The following is a 24,491-nucleotide window of genomic DNA, read 5'->3' as shown; positions in this document are numbered from 1 at the left end:
GGTTAAGAAGAAAAAGGTTATATTATATCACAAAAGATACATAGCACCATGCTTTGACAGCCTCTTGAATTCCCCTAGGGAAAAGTATAAAGGACATTTCTTCTCTTTGGGCATACACTTTTAAAATACTTTATGAATATAGGTGTTTTGTCTATATGTATGTCTGTGTACCACTGTGTGCCTGTGTAATTTATCTGTGTAGACCAGTCTGGTCTGGAATTCACAGAGATCTACCTGTCTCTGCCCCTCAAGTACTGGGACGAAAGGCATCTACTACCTCGTTATTATTATTATTATTATTATTATTGGTTTTTCAAAACAGGGTTTCTCTGTATAGTTTTGGAGCCTGTCCTGGAACTTGCTTTGTAGACCAGGCTGGCCTCAGACTCACAGAGATCTGCCTGTCTCTGCCTCCCAAGTGCTGGGATTAAAGGCAAACGCTACCACTGCCTGGTTTATCTTTATTACTTTTTAAAGGTCTCTCACTGGATCCCAAGCTCATCCATTGGGCTGGGCGGCTGACTGTGGCTTTAGAGATCTGCTGTCTCCACCCAGCCTAAGGCTACGGTTATACTGTCACACCCATCATTTCATGTGGTTCCCGAGGGTCTAAATTTGGGTTGTCATGCTTGCACATACTTTACCAACTGAGCTGCTTCCCTGCCCATCTCTTTAGTTATCTATGAATATTTTACTGTCATTACACATTAAGAAAACAAACATTTCACGAAGAACTGGGCTAGATGACAACTGTGTAATCATGGAGCTAGAGTATCCTGGGGCCACAGTCAATGTGCAGGTAGAAGGGGACTGGGCCTTCTGATAAACAATTTAAAGCCTCTTTGTACTTTAGTTTCTTAATTAATTCGCCCAGGCCTCAGAAACATCACCATCTACTTTGCTTTGTTTTTGCCTTGTGTGGCCCGGGTTGTCTTCTACCTCCCAATGCCCCAGCTTCAGTCTCTGGAAAGTTAGGTTTACAGGTGTGTGCCGCCATGCCTGGCTCCTGTCTAGCTTTTTGCATAAACCTAGCTCAGTCACTAAACCCAGAGTGACCCGAGTCTCTGCATCCTTGATCCTATGTCCTGGTTGAAGACTGTATCTAGACAGTTTTTACAGTTCTGCTGAACAGTGGTCTAACATGTTTCTGGCTTACAACTTTGTTTTTTATATTTATTTTGGTTTTTTGTTTGTTTGTTTGTTTTTGGGTTTTTCAAAGGGTTTCTTTGTGTAGCCCTGGGTGTCCTGGAACTCGATCTGTAGACCAGGCTGGTCTTGAACTCATAGAGATCCACCTGCCTCTGCCCTCTGAGTGCTGGGAAGAGGCATGCACTACCACCACTGGCTACAGCTTTGGTTTTGAACCTCTAAAGAAACCCATTCTCCAGGGCAGCCCTACTGCCTATTCCCTTTCTGTCCAGCAGATGGCGATGCCTCTCATTTCCCAGAGAATACTGATGCTGGCTTAAGTTCTGCATTTACAGCCAACCTCAGCTCTATTTGAGAGAAGTTCCCTTGTCTCTTGTCTTCCAGTTGTGGTTTCTTTTGGACTACTGCCTTTCCATGGCCCCGTGCCTGCTTCAGAGATCCCACACTTGATCTCTTCCAGCCAAATATAGGACTGGTTTGAATTCTAGCATAAGAATGAAGGTCCCTTGAATATCCATACCAGTTCTTGTGACTCCTTCAAGCTTAGTGCTCCCACGTGAATTACCACCTGGTCCAACCTGCAAGACAGAAGCAGCATGAACCACCTGGAGTTTAGAAAAACACAGAATGGCTGCACCATCCTGTTTGTGCTGGCTTAATAGCCTCAAGACTAATACAACAGTTGAATCAATTCTATCATGGTTCTTGGGACCCACAACATGAACAAGAGAACCAACCCATTCCCAAAAGTTGTCCTCTCTCCACATACCATGGCACAGGAGTTTACGTACATGTATGTGTGTGTCATGTACACACACACACACACACATACATACACACATACAGTATAATAAAAATCAAAACAAACACAAAACTAAACAACAAAAACTTCAAACCCCAATACTAGGCAAGAATAAATGAAAACAGGGCCTAGTGGCACAGGTCCGTGGTCTCTGATACTTGGAAAGCTGAGGCAGGAGGACCTCAAATTCAAGGCCAACCTGGGGAACTTACTAAAACCTTGTCTTCAAAACGTAACAAAATTAAAAATACATTATGTAATATTCTCAAGGAATTTTAAAAAATATTATTTAAAAACTAAACCGTAGGCAAGAATAAATAAAAATAGGCTCTAGTGGCACCAGGTCTATAATTAATTCCCAACAACCACAGGAGGATCACAAGTTCAAGTAAACCTTGGGAAGTTATGGAGACCCTGTCTCAAAATGAAAAATGCAAAAGGGCCAGAGATACCTGAACTAGAGCTCAGGGGCATGGCGCTGGCCTAACGTGCAGGAAGCAGCTCTGGATTCGATCCCTGGCAGTGCAGTTTAAAAAGAGCATGAAGACATTTCTCTGTGCTCATTTAGCAAATAAACCAGCCCCAAGAGGAAGTTATTTTAGGGCTGGAGAGACGGGTCAGCATTTAAAAGCACTTGGCAGCTCTTTCAGAGGAGCCAGGCTTGATTCTCAGTGCACACATGGTGGTCAGGGACATTCAATAATCCTGTGTGAGTACGGAGAGTGGTGCTGAACCCCAGTTGTTAAGCTTGAATGCAAGTGCCTTTACCTGCTAACCATTTCCTCTACCCGTAAGTTGTCTGTCTGTCTGTCTGTCTGTCTGTCTATCCATCCATCCATCCATCCATCCATCCATCCATCCATTTTGGGGATAGGTTCTCTCTATTATGCAGCTCTGGAACTCATTATGTAGACCAGGCTGACCTCAAACTCACAGAGATTCACCTGCCTCTGTCCCCGAAAGCTGGGATTAAAGGGATGTGCCACCATACCCAGCCCTCCAAAATTATTTTAAATTGCCCCTTCCCCCCAATTTACAAACTCTCATTTGCTACTGGTATTGACTACCTGATCAGAAGCACTTGGAGACTGTAAGGCCACAGGCCTTACATACTTTCTATATAGAAGCCATATACTCAAGGGTATGGAGAAAGGAACTTTTTGAGGAGGACCACAGCAAGGCAGTTCTATCAGGATCCTAATTTATATAGGCTTTCTTCAGAACATCTGGGGTACTCTTCTACTCAAGAGCTTCTTCATATCAAGTACAAGATATACAGCAGAATTGTGGGTACAAAGGCTGTATCAGGGGGCTGGAGAGATGGCTCAGTGGTTAAGAATGCTTGCTCTCTTCCAGAGGACCCAAGTTCAGTTCCCAGCACCAACATTGAGTGGCTCATAACCACCTGTAACACCAACTTTAGGTGATCTCCTGGTCTCCATGGAAACCTGTATGAACACACACACACACACACACACACACACACACACGCACGCACGCATGCACGCACGCACACCAAGCTAAAAAGAGACATCTTTAAAAAAAGTATGCATGTATGAGTGTGCATGCATGTGTGTCTGTGTGTGTGTTGTGTGCATGTGTGTGTGACACCAATGTGGTGGCTCATGGCTGCAATCTCAGCACTCAGGAGGCTGAGCCAAAGTCAGCTGGGGTGCACAGTAAGCCTTTGTCTGAAAAAACAAATGGGGAGTGGGTATTGGAGAAAAAGAGAACTGAAGGCCAAGTTTATGGCTCCTGCTTTGAATTCTGGCATTTGGGAGGTGGAGGCAGGAGGATCAGGAGTTCAAGGTCAGCATTAGCCACAAAGGGAGGACATTCGGAATTGTATGAGAACTTGTCTCAAATCAACAGAGGAAAATTGTTTTAACTGAAAAGAGGTTAAAAAAAAAGTTTGATTCCCAGCAGTTGAAACCATCTGTAACTTCGGTACCAAGTGATCCAATGCCTCCTCTGACCTCTGTGGGCACCAATCACACATGTGGTACACATCTATGTGGTACATAGATGCAGGCCAAACACTCATAACACAGAATGAATGACTCTATAATAAAAACATTTTTAAAAAGAAGTGAAGGGGAGAAAAAGGCAAACTACAGAGAAAATAACAATCTTCTGTGGGAAGAGCGAAGGCTGACTTCAGCTTCCTGAAGCTGAGACAGCAGGGAGGGACTTCCTCTCGTCTATCAAACAAAAGAACCTCAGCTACCTGTCACAGAAACACCCTCTCATAAAGATGGGTAACGATGAACCAAGAAGACATAAGAGCAGCAGAACTGTGGGAGGAAGAGGAATGTCTTTGACTATGGCTATGAATGTCTTAAGACTAGAGCACTCCTTAGAAACCAAGCTTTGTGGCCCACTTTTAATCTCAGAACTTGGGAGGCAGGGGCAGGGGGCTTCTCTGTGAGTTCAAGGCCAGCCTGGTCTACAGAGTGAGTCCCAGGACAGACAGGGCAATGTAGAGAGACCCCGTCTCAAAAAGTAAAAATAAAATAGTAGAACACTCCCATTTCCTGGTGCACTGTGTACCCAGGGGGATCAAAAGTTCAAGGCCATCTTTAGTTATATAATAAGGTGTGTTTTGTGTGTGTGTGTGAGAGAGAGAGAGAGAGAGAGAGAGTGTGTGTGTGTGTGTGTGTGTGTGTGTGTGTGTGTGTGTGTGTGTGAGAGAGAGAGAGAGAGAGAGGACTCATGGGTAAGGGTGCTTGCAGTCAAGCAAAAGGGTCAGAGTTCTATCCCCAGGACCCACATGGTGGGAGGAGAACATGCACTCCCCCAAGCTGTCCTCTGATCATCACATCATGAAATGTGTGATGCCCCCACACATTTCACACACACAATAATAATAATAATTAAAATAAAGGAACTGGGCAGGTGATTCGCCTGTAAATTCACCTATGTAAAAAAACAAACAAACCACCCAAAATAGACAAATAAACAAAAAATAAGTGAAAATAGTAATAAGAAAAAGTCCACCCAGCAAATCACTCTGCTGGGATGTGCTAGCATTTCAACACAGAGACGAAGAAGGTTCCTGGGTAGAGGCCATCTTCCTGCTCTCTACCCCACTTAGCTACATGGAGGAGGGTCTTTGCTCAGCTGTTTCTGCTAACCTCCAATATTTTGCCTCCACCTAAACACTACCAATCTCAGTTTACACTTAATCAGAACAGGGGGGGGGGAGTATTGGGTTTCACAACCTGACTCCCCACTGGATGGAAAGCAGATTGAGGGCAAAGACTTTGCTCCAGGTCCCTGGTATGAAGCAGCAGGTGCCCTGGCTGGTTTCATGTCAATTTGACAAGGTAGGGTCATCAAGGAAAAAGAATCTTAGTGAGAAAAATCCCTCCATAGAGTGCCCTGGAGGCAAGTCTTTATGGAAGAGGTGGGAGGGCTCAGCTCTTAAAGAGATGGTGCATAGACAAACCCAGCGAGGAAGCCAGGAGGAGCAAGCCCGTAAGCAGCACCCCTCCACGGTCCCTGCATCAGCCCCTGCCTCCAGGATCCTGCTTTGTATGAGCAACCGCTCTGCCTTCCCTCAGGGATGAACTATGATGTGGAAGCATAAACGAAATAAACCCTTTCCCTCCAAGCTGCTTGTGGTCATGGGTTTCATCACAGCCATAGAAACCTTGACTATGACAGAGGGATGATAGACACGGGAGCAAGTTACCTTCGTTTTCTCTCTCCCAGTCCAAGGACAGGAACCCTGAGAAGACTTGCCTTCTAGGTGGATGAGAGACAGTTCCTGAAAGGGGGCAGGTGTGCTCTGCGGTCTGGCTACCCTTCCACGGAGAAGGGAAGGTGGCTCCTTGACACGTGTGGGAGGCTCAGAGCCCCCGACCTTGCCCCGCAGCTGATGGGGAGGTGGCAGGGTGGACAGAGGAAAAAGCCTTGCTCCGTCTAGACCTTAGTTAGACCTTGGCCATGAACTACATCTCATCCCAGCACAGTTACTCACTTGTTCCTCCCCTGTGTCACCCATTCTGCTGCCACCTGGCGACGCTCAGAGACACTCAGGGACAGGCCTTCTCCTGTGGTACCATTCACTGTTCCAAACAAAGAGGTCAGTCAGTGGGACCAGTCAGTGCCTTTTGTTCCTCCAACCCTAAGTCTGGAGGTGGAGGGTATAAAACCCCTGCTTGAGAGGAAATGGCACACTGAATAAACAGAGGATGGTGCCTGGAGCGGGAAGTGCCACTTGGCCATTTTTACTTCAGACTTGGTCTTGCATGTATGCCTGCAGGCCAGAAGAGGGCACCGGATCTCATTATAGATGGGTGTGAGCCACCATGTGGTTACCAGGGACTAAACTCAGGACCTCTGGAAGAGCAGCCAGTGCTCTCCAGCCTCTTGGGCATGCTTTCTACCTTTATCTTATCAAAGATAACGGGGAGACCAACTGTGACTTGTACTGATGCAGGCGCTGGGAATCAAACCAGGTCCTTTACAAGGAGGGCAAGAGTCTTAACCACTGAATCACCTCTCCAGGTCTTCAGACAGGGTCTCTCTGTGTAGCCCTGGCTGTCCTGGAACTTGCTTTGTAGACCAGGCTGGCCCTGAAATAAGAGATCCACACCTCTACCTCCCAAGTGTTGGTACTAACGGCATGCCGGGCTACAATATCACTTAAGCAGGCTTTGCTGTTATTCTACTGCCTTTTGGTTTCATGATCTCAAGAATCTTTATGCTAGAGAGTTTTATCTCTAAATGGGGATTAAAAACAATATGTTTATTGCACACTGCCAAATGAGATACTCCCAAGGAATCTGCAGACCCAGTATTATTGAGTCTATACACTCAGAACGTTTAGTTATCCCAGCAGGTTCCATTATAACCTCTGACACATGCCCAGAGGTGAGGTCTACTATTAGCTAAGGCTTGAGCTAAATACATACAAAGAATTCACGAGGTGACTTACCAAAAATGTTCTTCACGCCCTGTTCTTTAACCAGATAATCCACATACTGACCAATTACAGGAAAGTTGATTTCTCTGAAAGACAGGGAAAATAAGTAAGAACCCGTAGTTAGTCTTTTTCAGGTGATTATTCAACCAATTCTCAGCTCAAGAACTGCTCATATTAATAATTATTAAAAATCTACTCCGGGGTTGTGTTCAGTAGATAGCTTGTCTAGCGTGTTCAAGACATCAATTGGTGGTAGTGATGCATGATGTATGCATACAAATGTGTGGTGTGTGTGTGTGTGTGTGTGTGTGTGTGTGTGTGTGTGTGTGTGAGAGAGAGAGAGAGAGAGAGAGAGAGAGAGAGAGAGAGAGAGAGAGATAGACAGACAGACAGACAGACAGACATGTGTATAGAGGTCACAGGACAACTTTTGGGGAGTCTATTCTTTCTGTCCATCATGTGGGTCCCAGGAATTGAACCAAACCATCAGGTTTGGGGATGTTGCAAACACCTTTACCCACCGAGCCATCTCAGCAGCTTGGTACCCTTTCCTTTATTTTCAGGAGAAACCTTCTGGTGCAAGACCCTTTCATAAGTGCTCCATGACTGAGCTAAGCGTGCTTCCAAATGGTTCTCCCATCTTTTCTTTTAAAATTATGACCTGGGACTAGAGAGATGGTTCAGTGAGTAATAACACTTGCTGCTTTCGCAGAAGTCCCAGGTTTGATTCCAGCACCCACATGGTGGCTTACAATGATCTGAAACTCTAGTTTCAGAGGACCCGATACCCTGCTCCTAGGGCAACAGCCATGCATGTGATGCACATACATACATACAGGCAAAACACCTGAACAGATAAACTAGAAATAAACAAATCTTTTTTTTTAAAAAAGTATGACCTTCAGCTGAGAATGCTCAGGAGTGACCTCTTAACTTGATCCCAGGGCTGAATCTGTCTAGACTCCCTAAACCAAACACCCATGCTTCCTTTGTTGGGGAGAGCTTGGTTTTGGAAATAACGCCCATATTCTCTTTGTCTTCACTTTTTCATGTAATAGTTGAGCTCTCTCAATAAGATGTGAATCCACTATATCCAGATGGACAATCTCATATAGCTCAGGCTGGCCTCTCCTTGTGTAGCTGCAGCAGGCCTTGAACTCCTGATATTCCTGTCTCAGCTTTTAAAGTCCTGACATTGCAGGCCTGGTCTCCAACAACTGGCTGGCACTTTAGTGAACTCCCATGTGCTCTGCCTGCACTGTTCAGCCTGAAGCAAAATAACCTCGTGAAGATCTGACGCTGAAGGTGATAAGGTGCTTCCCTTTAAAGTCATATCAATTCAAAAATTGATAAATAAGCTCCAAAACTGCATTAAAATGGCCTACCACTATGAAAAATTAGGATGGCATGAGGCAATGGTGGTGGATAGCTTTAATCCCAGTACTTGGGAAGTAGAGGCAGGCGAATCTTTGAGTTTGAGGAAAGCCTGGTCTACAGAGTGAGTTCTAGGACAGCCAAAGCTACACAGAGAGACACTGTCTCAAAAAACAAAACAAAACAAAAAACACAAAACACAAACAAACAAAAACAAAACCCAAAACAACAACAACAACAAAAACAAGGCGCTGGAGAGATGGCTTAGAGGTTAAGGCTGCTCTTCCAGAGGACTTGGGTTCAATTCCCAGCACCCACATGGTAGCTTGCAACTGTCTGGAACTTTAGGGGATCTGGCTCCCTTGCATGGACATACCTGAAGGCAAAACATCAATGCACATAAAATAATAATAAATTATAAAAGATAACTCATTAAAACCAAAACCAAAGCAAACCAAACCAAAAAAGAAAAAAAAAAGAAAAATTAATGTGGGGAGGATGGATGACCGAGTAAAAATTCAAAGGAAAACAGCGTGGCGAGTCTGGGTTCACTGATGCAGAACCATGGATACACTGCCAAGAACACAGAGAACTAGCAGGCTGTCGTTTGCGCTTTTGTGCAGAAGGACTGAAGCCGCCTAGTTTGCGTTTAGCCTTATTACCATTCTTTTCATCTTATTCCATTCCTTAAACAACAATAAAAAAAAAATCTGGTGCACCTAGATAACAGACATCAAAGGGTATTTCAGCCAAGGGACTAGAAACAAAGAGAAAAGAAAATTCAGCAGATTTTGAGTTTGAAAGGAAAAGATACTGAAAGCAAAGACTGCAGACACAGCGACTGCCTATGGGGGTGAGAGAAGAGATGGGCCCACAGCTGGGAAAAGGGGTGTTTAGAGGGCGTTTTAAGGCCACGAGGGGAAGGCTCTTTCTACTGTGGTTCGGGCCCCAACATCATAGCGCTGCCCGCTCTCTGCCCCAGTGCTCCGTGCACACAAACACATGCTGATGTGGGTGGGTACTCACGTCTACTTTGCTTTCAGGCCTGCGATATTCTGTAACTTTGCCATTACATTAGGAGGCTGTGTATATAATTAACTAAAACCCGAAAGCTATGACTAAGTTAAGAATTAAGGGAGGTTGGGAAGAAGTCATGGGGCGGGATGTCTCGGGGAGAACCTGCCTCCTCAGTTCCTCCCATTCTTCTGAGAGCTGCCACATGTCTGGGTCTGTCTGGGCACGCACCTCTTTCTAGGGAGCTGGCAGTACCCTCAGTCAGAGGTAGGAAGGTGAAACTCATGCTTCTTCTCCTTCCTCAGTGAACTTCATTTGTGTTTTTTTTTATTTTTTTATTTATTCTATTTTATTATGTTTGGCCTCAGGGGAAAGGGTTTCCACCCATACTCTCCCAGTCTGTGCTGGGTGTCAATTCTACTCAGGCTCATAGGAGCTGTATTATCTATTCTTAAAGAAATGCCTTTAGGAATGGCGCTAATGCTCGAATTTCTAGGGCAATGGAAGAATCATCTAGAAAAGGTTCTCCGCCTGTGCCCCTTTGGAACTACAGCACAGGCTGAAAAGGGGCAGACTTTACAACAACTTCTGTTTGACTGTCACAATGTTAAAATTTCTTTTATGGGCCGGGCGGTGGTGGCGCACGCCTTTAATCCCAGCACTCAGGAGGCAGAGGCAGGCGGATCTCTGAGTTCGAGGCCAGCCTGGTCTACAAGAGCTAGCTCCAGGACAGGCTCTAGAAACTACAGGGAAACCCTGTCTCGAAAAACCAAAAAAAAAAAAAAAATTTCTTTTATGTAGGAAAAGACTTTTGGGCTGGGGACTTTGGTGACACATTTGCCCTTTTTTTGTTTTGTTTTTGGAGACAGGGTCTCACTATGTAGCCCTGACTATCCTAGACAAAGTCTCTCTATATAGCCCTGGCTGTCCTAGAATTCACTATGGACTCTTCCCCTTGTGTGTTGAGATTAAAGGCGTGGGGTGCCACATCTGGCTAAGGCTAACTTCTCAAAACAGGAAGGCCAGCCCTGCACTGTTAAAGGCCCCATGTCCTGCCAGCTACCTCAGAGCTTCTGATCCCTGCCTGACACTTGCTGTAGGTGGTTAAGTTTGCGACTCTTGACCGAGACATTCAGTAGCTCACTCACCAATGGACCTAGGGCCTGTAAGGTGGAGCAGCAGGAAAAGGCACTTGCCACAGTGAAGCTCTGGCATCTGACAGAGAAAATGCAACTCTTTCTTGACATTTTGGCCTCCTCTCTCCCTCCTTCTCTCCAGTTTACTGTATTGTTCAGTTTGAAATGATCTTGTTTGAGTCTCCTAAGAAGCTAGGACCACAGGTATGTGTTAGTGTACCCAAATAAAATTTCTTCAGCTATGAAATAGAGCTGCAGGTCCCCGGTCCCCGGTGGAGGTGTCAGATGAAACTGGACTGCACGGATAAAATGCCCATCATGATGACTGATGCGCAATGTTCGTTCAGTCAAACACTAACTTCCTTTCTCTGACAGTCACATTAGTCATCCCTGTGGTATGTTCCCTGATAAAATGGCAAGTCGACTCTGTTAGATGCTGAACGTATAATGATAAATAAGACACATGTTTGGTCCTTGCATAATGCCTACCCTAAGTTAAAGCAGCTCAAAATCTGCTGGAAAATGCAGGCACAAAATAACCGAAATGTTATCATGGGCTGCAAGATGGCTCAGTGGGTAACGGCACTTGAGGCCAAGCCTGACAACTCAAGTTCAATCCCTGGGATCTCCATGGTGGGAGGGAAGAACTGGCGGCCACAAGTTGTCTTCTGACCTTCATGTGTGTACCGTGGCATGTGTGTCCCCATAGATATAAAATAAAGAAGTTATGATAAAAGTCATCATAAAACAGATACATTTGATGGCATATAAAAAGGTATACACAGAGTACTGTGGGGGTCACACAGGAGGGAGCCTCTGCCCTTTTTTTTCTCTTTTTAAAAAGAAGAAATGGGAAAAACTGCCAAGGATCGGTTGGGGCTTGAGAAATGATATCCCAGCTTATGATGCTTAGTACACCAAGAGCTTTGAACTAAATAGTTAAAAGTCCTCAGAATCAGCTGGGCGGTGGTGGTACATGCTTTTAATCCTAGCACTCAGGAGGCAGAGTTCAAGGCCAGCCTGGTCTACAGAGTGAGTTTCAGAACAGGCTCCAATGCTACAGAGAAACCCTGTCTTGATAAACAAAGCAAAACAAACCCCCTCAGAATCAGGGACTTTCTGACCTGTTGTTGCTTCTCCTGGGTGCAGGGTAGATCACTCTTGGAAGTTCTCTTACTGGACATCCCCCCAGAAGGACAACTGCTGCCCTATGTCCTCCTGAAACCTTACCTAGATGGTAATCACCTGAGTGACTAGGAATGTCACCATGCCAAGACAATCTTTCTAGAGAACCATTTACAAACTACTGTTTATTCTGAGCTTGGGTGTTTTTCTCTAAAAGCGCCTGCAGTCCTCCCACCCCCACCCTCCACTAAAGAGGATGCTTAAACCTAACCGATGTTGTTTCTTTTAGTGTTGTGTTTGGTATGGTTGCCATTCCCAGGCCTGGTGAATGAGTGTTGTATCTTTACCCATCTATTGTCAGTGTGTTTCAGTAAAGGGAAAGATGAATTCTTCAGAGGGGGAGGAGGAAAAGAAATTCCCTTTCACTTCTGCAAAAGTTTGGACGGGTAAGCTGGCATGTTAAGGAGAAGGTGGCAGTGGAAAACAGAATGAGACAAGGTGTGGAGTCTGGGAAGACAGAGAAGATGTGATGCTGTTTGGGGAAACAGATGAAAGTGCCAGAAACGAAAGGCAGATTGTACAGGACTCCGGTGTCTCTGGGAGTCTGGTTTTCATCTTCAGGCTAGTTCATCTCAGGCTCTAACAAACCACTGTTCAAAGGCAGGTTCTGACTAGCGGGATGTGGCAGGGCCCGAGGCCTGCGATCCTATCAGGTTCCTGTGTGGTACTGGAATAACTGGTCCACGGACCGTACAGTGAGAAGTAAGGCTTTGGAAGAGGAGAGACAACCGGCTCCAGGAGAGGAGAATGATCTGTCAGATTTACTTACAAGGATGTTCACTAGGCTGCCAGGTGGAGATGGTCTGGCGTGGCTAGAACTTTGAAGTCTTACTGAATTGTGAAGCCCACAGAGTTGCTAATGGCGTCAGGGCACAGGACTGTAGACACTCAAGCACCAGGGTGCTTTAGGGCTGAGGTCTTCCTTTGCAGGACATGAAGGACAGCTTGTCTTTATCTTTGTGTGTGTCCTTGTGCTCGGGTATGTTCGCGTGTGAGAGAGCGTGTGCAGGTCAGAGGATAGCCTCAGCTAGCAGTCCTCACTTTATATTTTGGTTCAGACAGGGTCTTTTGTTTGCTGGTGTGTAATCCAGGCTAGATAGCACCAGAACTTCCCAGGATCCCCCTGGCTTTATCTACTGTTTGGGGATTACAGACAAGGGCTACCATGTCTGTTTTTTATGTGGGTCCTGGGGAATTAAGCTCTTGACCCACTGGGCCATTTTGCTGGCCCAAGGACAGTTTTTTTAAGGCTTATTTATTATTTTTTTTAGTGCATGAATGTTTTAGTTGGATGTATGTTTGTATACTATGTGAGTACCTAGTAGCTGAGAAGTCCAGAAGAGAGCACAATGGAACTGGAGTTGGGAGGTAAGGACCCTTGAATGTCAACATGTGGTGCTGGGTCCTTTACAAGGGCTGCAAGTTCTCTGAATCACTCAGCTGTCTCTCGAGGACCGAGTGACAACTCTTTTTTTTTTTTTTTTTTTTTTTGGTTTTTCGAGACAGGGTTTCTCTGCAGCTTTTTTAGAGCCTGTCCTGGAACTAGCTCTTGTAGACCAGGATGGCCTCGAACTCACAGAGATCCGCCTGACTCTGCCTCCCGAGTGCTGGGATTAAAGGCGTGCGCCACCATCGCCCGGCTCTCTGAGTGACAACTCTTAAAGGCAAGGTAGCTCCTTGATGTAAAGCTGGAAGATACTTTGCGGGGGGGGGGGGGCAGGGTTTCCTTGTGTAGCCCTGGCTATTCTGGAACTTGTATTGTAGCCCAGGCTGTCCTGGAACTCAGGGAGCTGCCTGCCTCTGCCTCCTGAGTGCTGGGATTAAAGGCATGAGCTACTACTGGCGCTGGCAGATACTTTAAAGAAAACTCGTTTACGTAGTTTATTTCCCCCTTCCAATTTCCCTATTCAGGATATCATTTTATATAAGAGCCAACATTTTAGTATTTATGAGATTAAGGAGGAAAAAAGGCTGGGCATGGTTTTGCACACCTATAATCCCAGCACTTGGGAGGCAGAAGCAGGTGGATCTCTGTGAGTTCAAGGATAGCCCGATCCAAAAATCAAGTTCCAGGACAGCCAAGGTTATTCATATGTGTATGTGTGTGTGCGCGTGTGCGTGCAATAATTTGTGTTCAGTTACTTGGCATTATGGAGCTGTGGTTTTCTGTTGCAAGCCAGGTTAGAAACACTGCCACAATACCACATGACCTGGGCGAATGTACTACATTCCATGTGCCTTTTCTTGCCATCCAGTGTTTTGGTCTTTTTTTTTTTTTTTTTTTTGGTTTTTCGAGACAGGGTTTCCCTGTAGTTACTAGAGCCTGTCCTGGAACTAGCTCTTGTAGACCAGGCTGGCCTCGAACTCAGAGATCCGCCTGCCTCTGCCTCCCGAGTGCTGGGATTAAAGGCGTGCGCCACCACCGCCCGGCCATCCAGTGTTTTGGAAACAATGTCAGAAAGCCAGCTTTTACTGTGGCTAAACAGGCTAATGTCCACTTGTTCTTGGGTGTTCTAAAGCACTTTGTGTATACAGGAGTGGCTTTGTTTTAATTTTCTTTTAGGTTTATTTAATGTGTATGGGTGTTTTGTCTGAATGTAAGTCAGTGCACCATGTGCATGCCCGGTGCCCTCGAAGGTCAGAGAGGGCATCAGATGCCTGGATAGATGACTGTAAGCTACTATGTGTGTGCTGGGACTTGAACCCACAGCCTTTGGAAGAGCAGGCAGTGTCTGAACCACTGAGCCATCTCTTCAGCCTAAGAGTATTTTGATGGGACAAGTGATGAGAGAAAACAGAGTTAACATAGCCCAAGCTGCCCCTGTACTCACTGAGTAGTTAATTTAGTTGCCTTCAACAAATTCTCTTGCCTCTCCCTCCCAAGTAGTGAATTTGCAGGTGTGTACAACCATGCCCAGATTTCAGAGACCTGTTAGTCACCTCTAATACTTTGGGTCTGTGATTCCAGGTAACAGCAGAGCAGGGAAGGACACACAGCTGCTCTCAATGTGTCCCAGATGAAAAGGCTGCTTGGTGAAGCCATCTCAGAGGTTAACACAGCAAGGACAAGAGGGAATGTGCTGAGCTATGTTTCAGACAGGATCTGACTCTGTAGCCGGAAGCAAATCCAGCCTGCTCTTGTAGTCACACGGTTCCTGCTTATCTACCCAACCAGTAGCTGAAACTGAAAAACAGCTGACTTCAATCTTTCCCAGAAGTTGTGGAAAAGGAGAAGTAACAGGGGGAAAAAAAAGATTATTAGCCAACAGAGTGATCTAAGTAATATGTCAGCAAGTTAAGTTCCAGGAAGGATGGGAGTTTTTCATAGAGTCTTGGGCTCAAAATAGCTAAGGAATATGTGACGTGGCCACCTTTGAATGAGAATTCAAAGTTCTAAAAAGGTTACAAATTCAGGAACAGAACTCCCCCCAAACGGACTTTTAAGAGGAGTACTAGTTGGCCCATCTTCCTCTTATCCTTGTCTCTTGCCACAGTAACAGCTCAAGCTGTTGCCCTAAGTACAGAGACCAAGCACTGTTGATATTGCTTGTCATCTGCCTGCACTGTAGGTATGGGGAAAGTTTCTTTTCTTACAGGAGGAGGAAGCTTAAAGGTGGCAGAATTCACCTCTGATGGGCCAATAACATTCAGCACGAGGAAGTGGCTGCTCCCCTTGTGTCAAGTGTCCAAGGAGGAGCATACATAGTCATGTATGGTGCATGGTCATGTATGATGCATTGTCATATATAAGCGCATGGTCATGTATGGTGCATAGTCATGCATGATGGTGCATGGTCATGTATGGTGCATAGTCATGTATGATGGTGCATGGTTATGTATGGTGCATGGTCATGTATGGTGCATGGTCATGTATGGTGGTGCATGGTTATGTATGGGGTAGGGCCATTATCTGACCGTGCAGGCCAAGAGGTTGCCCCAGTCTTCATCTGGAAGTCAAGGCACCTGCCTGAGAGATTGTTGAGAAAAGTCAGCAATCATCAGCTCTAACCTCTGCTGTCTTCTCTCCTACCTCTGCCCCCATCTTCCAACATTTAATCAGTTTTTAAATGAGACTGGAAAGAAGCCCAATGAGTCCACCTTGCTAAGGCCTCCCCACCTTTCTGTCCTTCCAAAACATTGGTTCTAGATGTATGCCAACTTGACACAAGCTAGAACCATTTGGGAATAAGGACTTAAAAAAAAGTCTCCACAAGATTGCCTAGAACAAAGCTGAGCCTTTAATCCTAGCACTTGGGAAGCAGAGGTAGAGGCCATCCTGGTCTACATCGTGAGTTCCAGGACAGCTAGGGCTATGTCGAGAGACTCTTGTTTTAAGAAAACAAACAAACAAACAAACAAACCAACCAACCCAAGCTGGGTGGTGGTGCGCACCTTTGACCCCAGCACTCGGGAGGCAGAGCAGGGAATCTATGAATTTGAGGCCAGCTTGGTCTACAGAGTTAGTTCTAAGGCAGCAGAAGTTACCCAAAGAAACTCTGTCTCAAAAACCTAACCAAAAAAAAAAAAAAAAAATCAAAACCACAATTACTGATTGCTGTGGGGAGGATCAGCCCACTGTGGGTGGTGACATCCCTGGGCAGGTGGTTCTGGGGTGCTATAAGAAAGGCTGAGCAGGCCAGGGGGAATTAAGTCAGTAAACATTACCCCTCCATGACCTCTGCATCAGCTCCTGTCCCGTCTGAGTTCCTGCCTGACTGCCTTTGATGACAACTGGCGATATGTAGTGTAGGCAAACTGAACCCTTTCCTCCTCAACAGCTTCTGGTCATGGCTTCCTCACAGCAATATTCTAACTAAGACAACATGTACGAACATGCTTTGGTTTCTTTGTGGCGCGCGCGCGCGCGTGTGTGTATGTGTGTGTGTGCTGATGGATGTGTCTAATGTGGAGTGGATGTGTTTTTGAGTATACATGTATATGGGCACATGTTTACATGTGCAGACCACCCTAGAGGGGCAGCGACTCCTGGAGCTTCTGACCTTTCAGTGAATGGGAACAGGACCCACTGTGTCCCTGCCCTTCCCTGCCCCCCCATGATAGTTACCCATTCTCGGTCATTGGAGTGAGGGTGGCAGCAACAAGACCCCGGAGCTTCTTCTTAGGGAAGGCCATCGAGCTTCTGGAAAAGCTGGAAAACACAGTATCATTCTCTTTCTTCAAGGAATGTCAATTAATGACCAAACTCCCAGGCCAAAGTTCAATCCCAGGTTAGTATTGTCAAATACGCTTACAACATAGAAACACCCAGAGCAAGTGGAAGAGAATGTAAAAAATTAGAGCTGAATTACATTGGTGGGGAGACTTTAGGGCAGAGAGAGGGTGGACCTAGGAAAACACCTTCTGGGAGGCCTTCTCTTTCAGCTACATAAAGTTGGGGAAACTCCAGATCTCAAGAGTAGAAGTAAAAGTAAAACCCAGCAGACCCAGGACCAGAGCTGCAACTTCACTCTGGGGCCTCAAACGCATGAGAAATTGCTATTACTTAAACTGGAGATAGTCAGAAAAAAGGCCTTCTCCATATCTTATGGGGAATCCCAACAAAACCCAGCACTTAAGGGTTGAGTGAATCACATTAACTAGCCGGGTGGTAGTGGTGGTGGCGCGCGCCTTTAATCCCAGCACTCAAGAGGTAGAGGCAGGCACATCTCTGTGAGTTTGAGGCCAGCCTGGTCTACAGAGCAAGAGCCAGGCCAGACTCTAAAGCTATACAGAGAAACCTTGACTTGAAAAAAAAATAAGAATATTAACTATCATCCAATTAACCTATGTATCCTCTGATATTCTAAATTTGATTTTTTGGGGGGGTCTCTTTTTTAACAGTTATTCATTGTGGATGTGCCTAGGTATATGAGCACACATATACCACAATACATGTGCAGAGGTCAGAGGGCAACTTTGGGAATCCGTTCATTCCTTTCCCCATGTGGATTTCGGGAATCAAACTCTGGTTGTCAGGCTTGGCACCAAGCTGCGGATCCTTTGCTTTTTTTTTTTTTGAGCCCCACTGGTCTCCAATTCACTATGCAGCTGAGAGTGACTTTAAACTCCTGCTCTCCCTGTCTCTCTGGGATTACTGGTGTGTGTCACCATGCTGTGTCCCCCAGAGAGAGACCACCAGAGAGGCCCAGACTGTACGAAGCAAGGTTTAATCAGCATAATACAAACATGTTTGGAACTCATCTCCATCCCCATTATAATGAGGTAGAGAGAGGAGTTGTATCTCCTCTGTGGGGTAAGCTTTTAAAGGCACAATTACAAAGAGAATCTTTGAAGCTGCTTTCGCATGGGTGCAAGGACTTTTGCTCCCTCCCATTCTGCTAAGTCAGCTTTTTCCTTGTTCTTAGAGCAAGGCCACTGTTCCTGAGTTAGGCCATCTCTATCAGCCTGTACCAGGTGACTGGCTGGGCTGAGCTAAGTGACCTTGTGCTTGGAATCTCACGGGTGGGAGAGGGGAAAGCCACTATCTTCCCAGGAAAACATTCTGCTAGGAAATTTCTTCTTGCCCCTTTGAGAATAAGGGGTGAGGGTCCTACAACCATACCCAGTCTCTTCTCGCAAACTGTGCATTACAGGCATGTGCCAACACACTTATTTTTTTGTGGTTCAGGATGCAACCCAGGTTTTTGTGCATGGTTGGCACTTAGCCAATTAAGCCACATGCTCGTTAACACCCGGTTTTCAATTCCCACCTGATGATGCGGGAGACTGAGTGAGCTCTTCGCATTGCACCTGAAGATGCTCTCCAACAGGGTCTCACTGTTGGAGCGAGCAACCTCGTTTCATTCATTCATCTGGAACCTGCGGGCCTTCCCGTCAGGCAGAGCGAACCTATCTAGATTAATGCAGACCTAATAGAGGAAATGGGTACCCTGGGAGAGAGCCGGGATCCAGGCAGATCACAATGCATCTGGCACGCCTATCACTCAGGATACCCAGAGTGAGTCGGCCAATCCTAGTCTCTCAAGTTCTTCCCTTTCCTTCCACGAGAGGAGAGAGAGGGTAGCTCTGGAGTCAGACACCAAGGGCCCGCAGCTTGGCGCTACCATTTATGTCTCTGCCTCTTTATCCTTCTGTAATGAGGATGACAGTAACCGTAGTTCATAAGGTAAAATGAATGAATTGACACAACACGTGTGATGTGCCAGGCACATGGTCACAGAAGCACAGGCTCATGATTCTCCATGAAGCCCTATCCGGTGGGAACAGTTATCTGGGCTAGTGACTCCTCCCTAGCACTCGGCACTTTCTTTATTGAGGTTCTGAGTCCTTTAAACTCTGCTATCTTCTCACCTGGGGCTTCCTTCCTCCCTGTCCTTCTCACGACTTACCCCGTGCTACTTTTTATCTGGATCCGTGGTCATCGACCTAGGTCCAAGAGGACCCTCACGAGGCAAGAATGTTACAAAGATAAGAAAGCCAAGCGCTTGAGCCAGCCACCATTGAGCATCCTTGATAAAATGGCTACATAGACATTCGTGTTCTTCTGCTTCGCGCTGCACTTAGTTCACACTTAATAACAACATTCTTTAAGTTCGGATTGGCAGCCTTATGTGTCTTTGAGAGCTATTAAATTAGTAACCACTTAGATGCGGTTTGAGTAGGGCCTGCGGGAGACGAGAACGAGGGCTGGGAACCACTGAGAAACCTCCAGAATTAGATATTTCTAATCTTGTTTCTGTCCTATTCAGAAGACGTCAACTTCCCTGCCTGCCTGGAAGGTTTCTTCATGCCTGCAGTGGACCAGCCTACTGCTGGAACCCATTCCTGTGGCTGCCACCGGCCTTCCCCTGAGGATTGTCACTGCTTCATAGCCTCTGTCTCCCACCTCGACCCTTTCAGTGCAGCCCTATTTTTAAACTCACTTTAAGAGTCAGGAAATCGCCGTACATCCAAGGACCAGCACCTGGGAGGTGGAGATGGGAGGGTCAGGAGTTCAAATCCATCTGTGGCTACTTAGTGAGTGGAAACCAGTCTGGGTTATGCAAGGCCCAGTTTCAAGGGCATAAAATCAAAACAAAACAAAAATCAGAGGATTCATCCAGGCAGGGTGAATGATCCCAACACTTGGGAGACAGGCAGGAAGATCTGTGAGTTCCAGGTCAGCCAGGGCTACACAACAAAGAGACCTTGTGAAGCAAAAGAAAAAGATACCTTGACCCAAACTGGAAATTATTTAGCTTCAGAACTTCCCCTGAAGAGTTGTTTTTCATTAAAAACCTCACAGACGCTGGGCATGGTGGTGCACACCTTTAGTCCTAGCACTTGGGAGACAGAGGCAGGTGAATCTCTGAGTTCGAGGCCAGCTTGGTCAACCAAGTAAATTGCAGGACAGCCAGGCTACACAGAGAAACTCTGTCTCATAAAACACAAAACAAACAACCTTACAGATGTATAAACCGGATGCACATTTATTCCTGTCCAGGACTGCAAGTCACCTGAGGCAGGAGGATCAGTCTGAGGTCAGCTAGAGACACAAGACACTGTCTCAAGGAGACAAAACCTCAGGCGGGTCTAGTTACAGGTGCTATTTAATCTCAGCACTCAGGAGGCAGAGTCAAGCAGATCTCTGTGAGTTCAAGGCTAGCCTGGTCTACAGAGAAAGTTTTAGGACAACCAGGGCTACATAGAGACACCCTGTTTCAAATGCCGCCCTCCCCCACCATCCCAACAAAACAAAAACAAGCTTTAACAATGAATAATCAGTATTTTTAAACCATAAAAACTTTAAGAACAGCTTGGTAATGTTACTCTCTAAAATTCTTTACAGTTTGAATTAACAGCAAACGATCACAATGTTCTCACAGCCATGACTTAAAGAGAATTTGAAAAGTTCTTGTTGAAACGGGGAAGTACCCTGGAATCCTCACAGCTGCATCCACACGTAACATCACCAGAGCGGAGAAACCAGAGCCGGGGGATTTGCTGTACCTCTGAACAAGGAGAATGACTTGAGACATACTTGGCAAACTAGAAATTTGGATACTGAAAAACACAAAACAAGAAGCCCAAAAAAGCAACCTCTCCTAAAACGAGATAGGTATATTAGAGTCAATGGTTAAATTCCCTTCTGTTCAAAGGCTAAATGACCGATTCAGAAGAGGGATCCTGGAGGCCGGGCTACTCCGGGTCTGCAAAGAATCCCGAGTGTCACTGGCTCCAGGCGGTAGGGACACCCACACAGTCCCTGAGCTCTCCCGTCCAGCGTACCTACCTTTGCTCCTCAGGTTGGCGCCGCGCTCACTTTGGCTACCCTGTTGCTCCTGTGCACGGGGGACGCGGTTTCCACTGAGCCAAGCTGTTGCACTTTTCTTTCAGGGGCTGCAGGACCACGTGCGGCCGCGAGGGGAGCCTGGGGGTTGTAGTTTTAGGTCTGGCCCTGGGGCCGCTCTTCCACTGGCTTGAATCCCTAGGCAGGGCACTAGTTGCTCCTCCCTGGGTGTGGCCTGCGCCTGCACCTCGTGAGCACCCACCCTGCTACTCCTGAAGTCCTGAAGTTCCTCCTGTCTAGGAGCTGTAAGAAAAGGTCTCGGTGGCACTGAATGTGAGATTTCAGACATAGAGTCACGAGTATGCAAAGCGTCACAGCTGCTCAGCCGGCACTTGGCTCTCTCCAAGCTGATGCTGGTGCCCCAACCCGGCACTCTCTCCGAGGTAAAAAGGAGAAGTGAGAAGATTTTAAGAGTGGATTGTAGGTCGATGGTGGTTGTGCATGATTTTAATCCCTGCACTGGGAGATCTCTGGGATCTGCTGCCAATGTCTACAAGTTCAAGGACAGCAAGGACCACACAGACATGGTAACCAGTCCCCTGGTTGAAAACCTTGTCTCGCAAAAGCAAACAAACGCAAAACAAAACAAGACAAACGAAAAAGAATTATGGGCTGGAGAGATGGCTCGCGATTAAAAGGGCTTACTGCTCTTGCAGAGGACCAGGGTTCAATCCCCGTCAGGCAAACCCAGTTTTCATCTCCAGCACCCGTACAGTGTCTCACAATTGGCGGTTAACTTCAATCTAGGGGATCCAATGCCTCTTACATATACTCATCCACAAACATAAAATTAAAAAAAAAAAAAAAGAGCTAGCCATAAACTCAGACAGGAGGTTTTTTGCCCTGATCTTGAGAACAATTAAAAGACCTTTGAAAGGGAAACACGTGTTTTTAATAAAAACACCTCTGCATCTTTAGTTTCGGGATCATCAAGTGTTTTTTAGAGTCTCCTGAATCCCAATTTGTCCTCGAACTCTGTCTAGGATGTCTTTAAACTCCATGTCTCCCCTGCCTTAGCCCCCCCCCCCCCATAATGGGGTTCCAGGTGTGTGACACTGTGGCTGGGATCAAATCCAGGGCCTCATGCTGGCTAGGGTGCACACACCGACTGATGGAGCTACTTTTCCCCACCCATGCCTGCCTGGTTCTTCAAGTCTTCCCAGTACCAGGCTCTGTACTCAGAAATCAAGAACACAGCTGGAAACAAGCCCACAACTCTTTTGGTGATGTGAATCGATCTCAGTTTTCCATGAAAGGCTATGGCTAATACTTATTATTTTATCTAGGGAAAATATATTCAAAAATCCTTTAAGTTTGCAAAGTGCTTTTGACTCCATTGTGGTTCTTTGCATGCGTGGGGCTCAAGAGATTATAAATAACCAATAATCAAGCACTTTGTCAAGTGCTTTCTTTGCCTGCACCATTCTGGCTATTTAACACTTAATTTATAAAACAAACCCGTGTGGTATGCACTTTTAAAAAAAGATTTATTTTATTTGTATGAGTGTTTTGTCTGCGTGCATATCACCCATGTGCCTGGTACCCAAGGAAGTCAGAAGAGGGTACCAGATGTTCTGGAACTGGAGTTACAGTTGGTTGTTAGCTACCAGGTGAGAGCTGGGACTTGAACCCAGGTCCTCAGATAGAGCAACCAGTCCTCCTAACTGATGAGCCATTTCTCCAGGCCCTGTGCATACTAAATTTCTTTGAGACGATATCTCATTATATAGGTCTGGCTAGGAATAAACATGTGTGCTATTCACGAACCAAGCTCAGGGTGATATTAGATCCTCTAGAAGACTGCTTGTCCCCTCACTGAGTTACATAGCTTCTCCCTCCCCAGAAGGACCCTTGCTTGCAGCCCTGCATTTCAAGTATCCTGCTCCCATTGAAGACACTGACTATGAAGAAGGGGAAATTCTCACCCGTTTAAAGCGCTGGAACCACCCTTACCATGAATGATTTTTCTGGGACAGTCCTTATCTCTGCCCTTTAGAGAAAAATCCAGCTGAGGAAAGGAGGCTTACACAAAGAGAATGGGTCTTCTGAATGGTGATACACGCCTCTAGTCCCAACCTGAGGATGTGTGGTATAGCAGGTCCTTCTTTCCATGTGTTGCTTGTATTGTTTAATGAATAAAGGAACTGCCTTGGCTTGATAGGGGCAGAACTTAGGTAGGTAGAGAAGACAGAACTGAATTCTGGGAGGAAGAAAGCAGAGTCAGAGAAGCCATGGATCCTCTGCCTGAGACAGACGCAGGTTAGAATCTTTCCTGGTAAGCCACTGCCACGTGGCGCTATACAGATTAATAGAAACGGGTTAAATCAAGATGTGAGAATTAGCCAATAAGAAACTAGAACTAATGGACCAAGTAGTGATTTAATTAATACAATTCTGTGTGGTTATTTTGGGGCTAAGCTAGTCGGGCAGCCAGGAAGAACAAGCAAGCCCTCTCCCTACAACAGATGTGGAAACAGGAGGATCAAAAGGGTCAAGGACTCTGTCCAAATAACCAAACCAAACCAAAAACAGAGGCAGGACACTTCTACAGCTGAGGCCAGCCTGGTTTGGCAGGCTCCAGACCAACCACAACTACATAATAGGACCCATCTTAAAACAATAAACAATAGCAATAACAATAAAGAAAATGTGTGCTATCACATCTGGATCTATGCATGTTAAAAGTAATTTATCTACTATTAATGAAGAAGAAGAACCATTCCTTTTTATGGCTCAGAAGCTGAGGCGGAAAGAGCTTAAGTAATGTCAAATGGTACAAAAGATGGAGTTGTAATTTAATTTCATGAGTCTGAAAATTTGTGGTCTTTCATTCTCTGCCATTGAAGTCTGAGTGTCAAACCCAAGCCCTCTGACTTAGGTATGGTTTCTGTTGCTGTGATGAAACACCATGACCAAAAGGGAAGCTGGGAAAGAACGGTTTATCTGGCTTACACCTCTGCGTCATTGTTCATCACTGAAGGAAGTCGGGACAGGAACTCACACAGGGAAGTAACCTGGAAGCTGGGGCTGGTGCAGAGGCCGTGCAAAGGTGCGCTTCCTGACTTGCTCACCATGACTTGCTCAATCTACTCCCGCCCCCCCACCCCCCCAACAGGGTTTCTCTGTGTAGCTTTGGAGCCCTTTCTGGAACTTGCTCTGTAGACCAGGACTGGTCTCGAACTCACAGAGATCCACCTGTCTCTGCCTACTGAGTGCTGGGATTAAAGGCACACGTCACTACCGCCTAGTATCAGCTTACTTTCTTATAGAACCCAGGACCAGCAGCCCGGGGATGGCATCACCCCCAGTGGGTTGGGACCTCCCTCATCAATCACTAATTAGGAAAATGCCTTAAGACTGATTTGATCAAACTTCAATTAACTGTCCTTCCTTTCAGATAACTCTAATTTGGTGTTGAGTTGACATAAGGTGATTCCTTATGTCATAAGGTGGGATTCCCCTCTGTATGCTGTGATTACCATTAATAAATAAAAGAAACTGGCTTGGCCTGATAGGGTAGAACAGAGCTAGGTGGAGAAAACTAAACTGATAGCTGGGGGGTGGGGAGAGGGGAGGAGAAGGCAGAGTAAGAGAGAAGCCATGTAGCTCCAC

The 24,491-nt window shown here is 46.0% G+C and overlaps 1 protein-coding gene across 2 annotated transcripts in view; it reads right to left on the bottom strand.

Moving 5' to 3' along the window:
- The window catches only part of Npl (N-acetylneuraminate pyruvate lyase), a 41,750-nt gene extending 20,724 nt beyond the window's left edge, over positions 1-21,026 (bottom strand). The window contains exons 1-6 of one of the 2 annotated variants that reach the window (XM_038349319.1): positions 20,823-21,026; positions 19,474-19,514; positions 16,656-16,739; positions 6,894-6,967; positions 5,934-6,021; positions 1,670-1,727 (exon numbers count right to left, since the gene is read on the bottom strand). In XM_038349319.1, the coding sequence (XP_038205247.1) occupies positions 1,670-1,727; positions 5,934-6,021; positions 6,894-6,967; positions 16,656-16,723 (288 nt within the window). In that variant the 5' untranslated portion in view covers positions 16,724-16,739; positions 19,474-19,514; positions 20,823-21,026. The remainder of the gene's footprint in view (positions 1-1,669; positions 1,728-5,933; positions 6,022-6,893; positions 6,968-16,655; positions 16,740-19,473; positions 19,515-20,822) is intronic. The other variant, XM_038349318.1, reaches the window with a different exon arrangement.
- Between the last annotated feature and the right edge of the window lie 3,465 nt (positions 21,027-24,491).

The sequence above is a fragment of the Arvicola amphibius genome, chromosome 12, assembly GCF_903992535.2.
Source record: "Arvicola amphibius chromosome 12, mArvAmp1.2, whole genome shotgun sequence".
In the NCBI taxonomy this organism is placed as follows: domain Eukaryota; kingdom Metazoa; phylum Chordata; class Mammalia; order Rodentia; family Cricetidae; genus Arvicola; species Arvicola amphibius.
The sequence above is the reverse complement of the archived record's forward strand: the minus strand, read 5'-3'. Positions and strand labels throughout refer to the sequence as shown.